General features: G+C 44.6%; 1 protein-coding gene across 1 annotated transcript in view; it reads right to left on the reverse strand.

Annotated features, from left to right (window-relative positions):
- The window catches only part of grid2 (glutamate receptor, ionotropic, delta 2), a gene marked incomplete at both ends in the record, with an annotated part of 431,005 nt that extends 423,872 nt beyond the window's left edge, over window positions 1-7,133 (reverse strand). Inside the window, one exon of the mRNA XM_079161163.1 lies at window positions 7,046-7,133. Coding sequence (XP_079017289.1) covers window positions 7,046-7,133 — 88 coding nt within the window. The remainder of the gene's footprint in view (window positions 1-7,045) is intronic.
- Between the last annotated feature and the right edge of the window lie 2,855 nt (window positions 7,134-9,988).

Consider the following 9,988-nt stretch of genomic DNA (forward strand, 5'->3'; position numbering starts at 1 on the left):
GCCCTTACAGAATCTCTGTGTGTGTGTGTGTGTGTGTGTGTGTGTGTATGTGTGTGTGTGTGTGTGTGTGTGTGTGTGTGTGTGTGTGTGTGTGTGTGTGTGTGTGTGTGTGTGTGTGTGTGTGTGTGTGCATATACAGTAGACTACACGTGCATGCATGCAGAAAGCAGTGAAAGTCAATCTCCACAAAAAGCAAGCCGACACCTTTTTCTGGTGAACAGCAAAGGTTCTTGTCCTCAGCTGACATTAAGCATGTGTGACTCTGCGCGTGTCGACGGGATAAACACAAACGATACAATCATCCGGGAACAAGGGCTCTATTGTACTAGTCCATCCCGGGCCATCTGGTCTGCTCTACCTGCATCACTGACTGCTGCGGTGAGACGAAGCACCTTCGGCGGGGCAGGGCTGTCTTTCCTGGCCTACATCTGCAGTCGACCTCAGACAAGCAATCATACTTCTTCTCACCGCTACCTGTCAGTCCACCTCAACTTCAGAAACAGACACACACACATATTCCCTCTTTCTCTCTGTGGCCTGGTTAAGGGTTCTGCCTCAGTGGCCAGGTACAGACGTCAGAGCTGCTGTCTGACTCTTTCCTTCACAAGACAATGCACTAAAGTCCCAGATACCACACAAACCAGGCACACAGTCTTTGCACCTCTGTGAATCAACACACAAATATACATAAAACACCAGTGTTCATGCACACAGAAACATGAGGTGCTAAATTTACACAGTCAAAGACAGCGTGGACCAGCACATCTGTCAACACATATACATAAGAAGATGTGAAGCATTTAAATACACACTGCTTAGCCCCCTCTCTTCTGAATTGGTGCATAGCTGCAGATTAAAATACACATGTGCACGCAGACACACACACAAACAGAAGTTGATAGTTCAGAAGAGGAAGCGGTGTTGACAGCTGTGAAACACGTAGACAAAACTAGGCAGGAGGAGCCATTCACACACACACTGAGATGTTTAGAAATCCTTCTCCATGGAAAAGACCGGAATAGCACCAAAGAGAAAGAAAAACCAGGCCATGCCAGGACAAATCTCCCTCTTATTCTCCCCCTTATTTCCTCACCCCACAAACAATGGAAACCTCTCATTCGGTTTTTAAAACTCTTTCCATCTAAATGATAGAAATCCTATTTTTCAGAGCCACCCCCCACCACACACGCATGTGCACACACTGCATAGATCCAATAATCTCTCTGTCCATCCCTCCCTCCCTTCCTCATCACCTTAACTGAACTGGGTGTCCAAAGGATAACTCCCTTTTTCCCTGTCATCTAAAAGACACGAGTCTCCCAAACAGTAGCTTACCTTGTCCACAAAAGGAAGGACACTGATAAAAATGTATAACAAAAAACATGAAAGGAAATACAACTGTCAAACATAGTTGATGTTAGATTTCAATTGTGCGTCGACAGTCACATTTTGCAGATGGCGCGTTTTCTCGGGCATTCTTGTTTAGTGGGCCTCTCAAGACAGACTACATCTTTCTACTCTAAAGAACATCTACAGTTTGGAATGTCAATCTGTGTCATTCAAAATTAATGAAATATCATTTGAGTGTCCAAGTTGTGGGTCACAATGTGCATGCTAGACAACAGCAGTCGACAGTTGGAGCTGTAATGAATGGATCTCAGTGGACCAGACAGTCATTTATCTGATGTTACACTAAACAGCCCACTTTATGCTAGTTTTTGGTGGTAAACTTAGACGAATGAGTCTTGACGAGTTGACCTACACCAGGGGTCTTCAACGTTTTTCAGGCCAAGGACCCCCAAACTGATAGAGAGATGGAACAGGGACCCCCTACTATATAAATTGTGTTTTATATTAAACTGGGCGCCTAGTGCTATGTATAAACATACCTCTTTATAGTGTATTCAACACTAAGCTATTCAAATAATACACAGGTTCATATATTCATGGCACAGTGAGTAGGGTGGCTGAGCCACTGCCATTCAGAAACATACCTTGTCAACTGATACCAATGCCAATATCAACATTGTCTGTCAATTACATGATAATCATGAATACAAGCTATTCAAATTGACGTTTTTATTTTAAACATAGTTGTGGAAACAAAAAACGAGTGATGGCCTATTAGTGCCACTGCCATGCATAAACATACCTGTTATCTTGCATACAACACTGAACTATAATAATGGACCGATTCATGTTTTTTGGACGAGTTAAAAAACGATACATTCTCACTCATAGCAATGTCCATACACTTGGCATAATAATATACTGGCCTCAGTAGTTGGCTGTTGTGGATAGGAGCTGCAGTGTTTTAGCCAAGAATATCTTGCAAAAACAATTGCACAAGGATTCGTGGGTGAAGTAAATGTCGTTCTTTTCAATTAGTTTTTTTAACAACGGTATCTTCTTTTCAAATAATATTGCAGCTTGCATCCTTGTGTCTGGGATCTTAATCAGCTGGGGACTGAATAGGCTCTCGGTCAATCACGGGGAACCTGACAGAGCCAGCATGTAACATGTGGCCTCGTGATTGGCACAGCAGCGATAGGGGGCGGGTCCTCCTCTTTGTGCGCGAGAGGCTTGGAAGGACAGGTTAGTCTCGTGCTGTGAGTGAACCGGTGCCCAGCTTGAGAGAGCTCCTGAATGTGTGCATTTCTGACTGAAAGATAATATCTTCTGCCTCCATTTATCCATTCGCTACAATATGTCGGATTCATGTTCATGTGTATTTAGAGACATTTAAATTTGTGGGGGAAAAAATGAAAAATTGTCTGATCAACCAAAAGTTTCACGACCCCCCCTGCAGTAGCCCCTGTTGAAGACCTCTGACCTACACAAACACAGTATATATGCACCACTATCTATTTTTCTGCAGAGCATTAAGGCTTGAATAATCTTGAATAAAGTGTCTCATTTCACTAATGACCACAAAGGTAACAGTCTGTTGGACCAAATCCCTCGGGAATCGAGTTCTTCTGTGTTTTCTTCTAAACTCTGCATCACTCTTGGTATTCCTACATTACCACAGCAAGAAGTACTGCACTTGTGTTGCACGGATGCTTTTATAAACAAGTTGACAGTAAAGAATAATTATCAATGACTCAAACTAAAACCTTGGCTTAACGTTCTTTTGTTCAAAATACATACAAAATGGTAAAAACCCAGCAATGACTGATGAAGCGTCCTCTAATGTGCCTATCCACACTGTGTCCTCTTTCAGATTTTATGATGCATCGCAAGGCAAATGAAGCCCACTGGGTCTCCTATAACTTCAGGTATAACACTGTATATATCAGGGGAACTCTTACTTCCTCTTCGTCCAAGTGTTTCTACTGACCTAGCCAAGAGCAACAAAAAGAGACAAAGACCATAAGCACATGGGTATCTATAATATGTGTATGTACAGGCTAAAGACAATGTGTCACATGTAGTCGTCTAATATTCTTTTCAATATTTCGTGGCCTTTACAGTGTGCGAAAGTGTGCCAGTGTACAACCCATGATTTGAGCCAGGCTCATTTGTTAGCTTCTTCCCCTCATTTAGGATGCATGGTTAGCCAGTGGATGCACTATGACACACTGCGTGGCTAAAAAGCAGACCAACCTCGAAGTGAAGACTTAATCTGGCTGCATAAATCACTGACTTTCTGAGCGTAACTAATCACCAACACACACAACCGCACGCACTTCCACACACTCTCTTTTAACACACGTGCAGAATCCATACGAACGGCCCTCATAAAGCAGAGGACCATTGCCATGCAGCACACGATGCAGAAAGGGCCGAGAGACAAGCGGACTCCCCTCTTCCTTCTGCATGCTGATCATGAGAGAGACAGAGAGAGAGAGAGAGTGAGAGAGAGAGAGAGAGAGAGAGAGAGAGAGAGAGAGAGATGGACAAGGCATGGGTGCCAGCTACCCAGCAACTCAATCACATCTGATGCCTCGACAGTGCGAGATGAAAACATCTGCTGGTCACTGCTCTGAATATCGCAAAAATAAAGGCTACTCAGTGAGAGGAAGGCACAGGTTTTCAGTACAGACAACTAAAAAGAGTAGACGACGACGACACAAAGTCCACCTTCTCTCCCTTTCTTCCCCCTGGTTTCTCTTCTTCACTTTCTGTCTTCCATCTTTTCTGCCTTTGATATACATCTCCCTTCGCCTGTCTCGCTCTCTCTTTCCCTCCTTTTCCCATCATTCCATCTTTAGCAACAACAAAGAGATTAAAGAAGGATTACTTCTGACATGTCAATGTGATGTTGCTGTATTTTTTTCTTTCTTTCTCATGCAGTCCTAAATTAATATGTGTGCACACACACACACACACACACACACACACACGCACAGAAAGAAAGAGAGAAAGAGAGAGACCGACAATTCAGCGTTGCAAGAGTGGGATACACATTATTCTCCTCATGCAAAATGAGCATGTGCAGAAACTAGTGTGGCTGATTTCTCCTTGAAACAATACCACATTATGTGTGAAAACAATGCGAGCAAATCACAATACTCCTTCCTCTACTTATTTCCACTGCACCCAGGTTTATCTGCTGTTTCCAAGGTCGGCAGAAGAAGTGAGGATAAGGAGGGATGGAGTCTGAGAGAGAGGCTGAATGAGAATAAAAGAAGTATTGTTTCGGGGGGGGATAACCCTTTGTTGTGATGCAAAGTACTTGTGTCTAGCTGGGAAATGAACTATTGATTAGAAATAAGGTGGAAGGTAGAGAGTGAGAGGGGGGAAAGAAAATGACTGAAATCACACCAACTAACTGCCCACGCTGATCCTTTGTCCTCTCCACACGTACATAAACATATGCTTGCTAAGGCAGGGGGGAAAGCTGCTCACATGGAGTTGTAACTAAACAGTAATAAATTCAGTCAACCAATAAACTAAACACAGCTTTCACTGTCTTTTCTACTAATTGGAAACCACTCGCTGGCCTGGTTTGCATTACAGGGTCAAGGAGGAATAGTCGAGTGTTCTCATTATCCATGTCACTAAATTTGTTCCTCAAACATATATCTGGGGTTTGTATGGATTATGTTGCAAAGTGGACGTGATTTGAGAGCTTCTACTCTTATAAATCCCATGGCCGTACTGCCTAGTTTTGCCTACTGATTGTTGTAACACAGTGCACTACAATACATATATATGTATCTTTGTGTTTACCCTTCTCTTGTAACCCTGAAACAGTTCCAGTATAGATGACAAGAACCTCAGTGCAGTTTGCCTACATAGTTGAAGATCCCCGTCTTAGTCTCCGTAAGCCTAAAATGTCAAATCGCTAACACTCCTATCTAAAGAAACTAACAGTCCGTGAGCTGGTTAAGTTTAGGTGTCTTGCTGTGAGACACTTGCAGAACACGTGGCCACTGCTGAGATCAAACCATCCATTCACAGGGTGATCTGTCTCTCCAGCGGATTATACTGCCACCCCTGTAGGGCCGGCACCACAGCCTACAATCCTGCATGGAAGAGGAGGCTTCTGCAAACGAATGACTTTACTAATACTCCATCAGCCTTCCTACTGTACTGCACTGAAATGTCTGTATAACCTAATATGGATATGTTGAAACAAAACTGCATGACAGGAAGCCAAAACTATTTACAGGCATCATCTGTAATGTTTGGTTTCTCTAACAGGAGGTTTCAACCTGGTACCAACCGCATTTCCATGGTCTGCAAATGACACAATACAAAGTCACTATGTACTTGACCTGTGTAAATCTCGCTCATTTGGCCACGCTGCTGTTGGAAGTCGGATATGAAGCATCAGCTTGGTCTACAGCCCAGAGAAGACCTCCAACTGATCCAGCTTGGCAAACCCTGTTGAGGTGGTAAACTGGCCTGGGGTCTGCTCTGGAAATCAGCTGGCCAGGTCCTAAATGTATCCAACAGGCCAGTACTCTCCCCCTGGCAGCATAATGCAGTGGTTGAAATTGGCGGCTTATAATGTGTAACGTGTGTTTGAGTGTGGATGTGTGTGTTAAAATATGGATATGATATTGGCCATGTGCATGACACCGTCAACAAACAGTTCATGTTGACAGGTGCTTATCTTTCTGCTGGTGTGTGCGTGTTCGGTCATCACTCTCACTCCTGCACCTACACACTGCGCTCTCTCTCTCTCTCTCTCTCTCTCTCTCTCTCTGTGTGTCTGGTCTATCGCCCATTGGAGGCCACCAAGCTATGCAACGATTACGTGTGCCCACCACCACCTCGCGTCCTCATCACATCCTGCAAGACACGCTCCCCAGTGTGTTCTCTCTCTCTCTCTCTCTCTCTTCTCCTCTCCCTCTCGGTGCTGCATCGCCTGAAAGAATACGCTCCCTGACGTCGAAATCACACTCGACACAACAGTGCCACACACCAAGCTGGTGGCGGTGGAAAGCGGAAAACGTTGTTTTTTTTTATTTTCTCCCCTGGCACTGCAGTAGGCTAGCTCACGATAGAAGGTGATAATGCCATTGTGCTTCAGAAAAAAAAAAGTGGACAATTCGCTGTCATCGTGGGTAATCCCTCTGCCATGCAGGGGAACATCACGCCATCCTAAACCACCTGTTTTTCGCGCATCCTGTGCGCACACGGCAATTGTTGTAGGAAATTCTGGGGAAACGTTGCGCGCCCGCCTTTATTGATCAACCCATACAGCCATTAGTGATATTCACCACCTCACATAAGCGACTTTAAAGCAATCCTGAGATAATAGAGTTGACATAGTCTACGCAATTGATGCTCAATTGCCCCCCCCCCCCCCCCCCCCCCCCAACTCAAATTCAAAGTTCATTCAAACGATGCCCGTAATGGTACAACACATTGTTATTTCACTAGTAGCCTGCAAATAAGTCAATGTGCATCATCGGTCTGGATTAATGGAAATGCCAACTAAATAGCACAGGGCGTCAGAGACATCGCCATCAGTGTGATTTAAGCAGCGCAGCGCACGCTGAGGCTGTAAAAGCTCCAATCCGTTTCCCGAGAGACGCACAGAGATCCTTATTGTGGCCGCGAGTCAGAGGAGAGAAGCGCAGTAACTCACCGATGTGGATGATTGAATCTGAGAGAGCCGACTTCCACTCCTGGCTCCAACACACGGCAACGAGCAACAGAGCCGAGATAACTTTCATGTTGTCCAGAATTACCTCCTCCAAAAACAAGAGAGAACCAAAGCTCTCTGAGTGAGAGCGAAGTGAGTTAAAATCCCGGGAACCGAAGCTTCTGTCTTTTAGTCCATCTGTAGGGCGGTCGAGGAAATTCCCTTTAATCTCTTCCTCGATATATTTTGGATCTTGTCGTTAGAGTATAATGCTCGTCTGAAGAGGAGAACGAGTAGAGATTCCCGGGTAGTCACAGACTGGCACCCTGTTGAAATTCCTCCCAACATTAAATCATATTGTGGGCTGAGCCGCAGAGGAAACAACCCGCATCCGAGCGTCGGTTGCGTTTGAGAAAACTGGATTTTACATGGATCAATCTGGAACCATTCGATAGCGTGAGGGAAAGCCTCGTTATCTTCAACAGCGGCTCCTGCTGTAATGACCCGTGATTCCCAGCCTTTCAGACTTGGCGACGCAGTTTCCCCGCTGCACCAATCACCAAACCCACAGCAGCAGCAGCGGCAGCCTCAGCGGACCAAGCCAACGGCCAAAACTTCCATTTTGCCCAGAGGCTTTTTTATTTTTTTTTTAATCTTTCTTTCACTTAGCCCCTCTTTGAATGTCACCCAACGACACTGACGAAGCCACCGACTTTTGTTGGAGGAGAAAGAGATGCCCAATGACGAAAAACCTTGTCACATGGCATTACCACGGAGAGGTACCATATTCCGTAACTGTCTCTAGTTTCCTGTAGAGATGACAGAGACCGGGATGATGAGGGCTCTTTATAACGCATACAACGAAAGAGAGCTCCAAAGCAACACTTCCTTTCTGCGTCAGGAGGGTAAAATAAAATGAGGCTCGGCGATCAGGAGAAAAATGAACCGAGGATGTGCGCAACGACACTCCGCGTACCGCACTCCGTATGCGGATACTCGCGTCAGCGCCGGCACGCAAGGTGGCTGGTGAAGAGGAGGTTTGCCGCGTCTCTGTGGGAGAGAGAGAGAAAGAGAAAGAGTGGAATGAGATACAGGGAGGAGATCCAGGAGGGAGAGAGAGAGAGAGAGCAAGAGGCAGCAACTATGAGCAGCAGCGGTTGCCAGCTCGGACGCGCATCTACCGTCTGGGATTACCTTGGAGAAAGAGACGGGATGTGTCTACCAGGGCGGGCGGGGGATGCAGAGGGGGGTGGGGGGTTCTCACAGAGAGACAGACAGATGAAGAGGGCGGTAATCTGCCATCATGCCTGTCATGGGCACCCCAGGCAGCCATCGATCCGATAACTCTCGCTTCAACAATGCGTGTGGAGGTGTACCAGTTGGTTATCCCTCATAGCGTTTAAGGATATCTGCGTCATTGACTGAGCACAGATGGGTTTTTTTTTACTTTATCAATTTATGTCTTTCAACTTGTGAGGAGAGTCCTGTATCATTTTCCCAATAATACGTTATATTGTTCAAATTACTCACAGCAATGGCAAGGATGCATCCTTCATCCAAACCTTTTCCTGTATCCGTGCATCATATGCCCAGTCCTCTCTCCACCCTGTACACATGTATCTTCCACTGCAACTATCCTCCCATCCTTTTGTCCAACTATTCTATCCACAACCCCATTCATCCATTTATCCATCCCTGCCTCCCTGGAGGACTGGAGTCCACTGGGTTCCTCTTAATCTGCCCTAGACTTTGGATTAGGGATTAGGAGTGTTAGAAGCCTCCGGCTACCATTGGATTCACTGTTTTGTACGCATTCAAGGAAGGAGAGATTAAACCGACAGAGATATGGATGCTGTGAAAGCTGCTCTCACTATTTGACGCTATTGATTTATTATTAAATGTTTATATAACCACTCACGTTGAAGGGGAACATCTCTTGTTCAGTGAGTGAGCTGTAGCTGAAAATACAGAGATAAGAAGCAGAAAAGGGAACGTAAACACGCACAAAATTGGAAGATAAAAGCAAGATAAAATACTTCAATATCCAATGTTTGGGCTTGCATCAAAATGACATAAAAAATGTGGTCTGCATATCACTGATAATGAAGAAATGATTGACGAGAAATGTACTTTTGTTTTCATACAAGAGGTTTTTGGTTCTCGCTCTAGCATTATTAACAAGTGATGACTTTGTGGTCACTCGTTTGAGTCCACAGTCTAACCCATTCAGAGCAGGAGTCTAAACTACAAAACAGTGCATATGGATCCACGCTGAAGTTACATACACAAGGGGAAATGTACGTATACGGCAAAAAATATTGAAGAGTTATAAAACCTTGCATATGCCCCCCAATGTGCAATGCCAAATCAACTTCAAATTGTCAGTACATGGATATGGAAGAACTTTTCAACAATTGCAGAACTAAAACTCTTACCCATTAAGTCAGCTACTAGAAAACCCTCCATCAGAGACACAAATCAAGCATCCGCATGAGCACTTTGAATCGTTCAGTGTTTCACGATTCGCTTTTCATTCTTGGGGCATCGGTTTGACTCTTTGGATTCCCGATTCAAAAACCATACCCGATTCAAATTCAATTCTCGATTCAGTACTTAGGGGGCCAATTCCTGGGGGTGTAATTCCTGTCGCTGGCCTTTAAAATAGGTTAAAAGAATGTCAGAAGACAAGTGCATGTCCTCAGTCTCAGCTCACAGCTGATAGGTACGTAGTTTGTTTACATGAGGAAATGTTAACGCTTGATTTATTCCATTTGATATTTGAGTAAGCTTATATATTTTATAATTGAAAGGGGCGTATATAATAGCTATGGCTCATTAGCACAATCACAAACAACTGTCGGTTTGAATGCCAATGATAAAGTGGATCTATATGTGATATGATGTGAGATGAAATGTGTGAGAGGCATCATCATAAGTCTTGTGTGT

Source organism: Pholis gunnellus, assembly GCF_910591455.1.
Source record: "Pholis gunnellus genome assembly, chromosome: 6".
Lineage (NCBI taxonomy): Eukaryota > Metazoa > Chordata > Actinopteri > Perciformes > Pholidae > Pholis > Pholis gunnellus.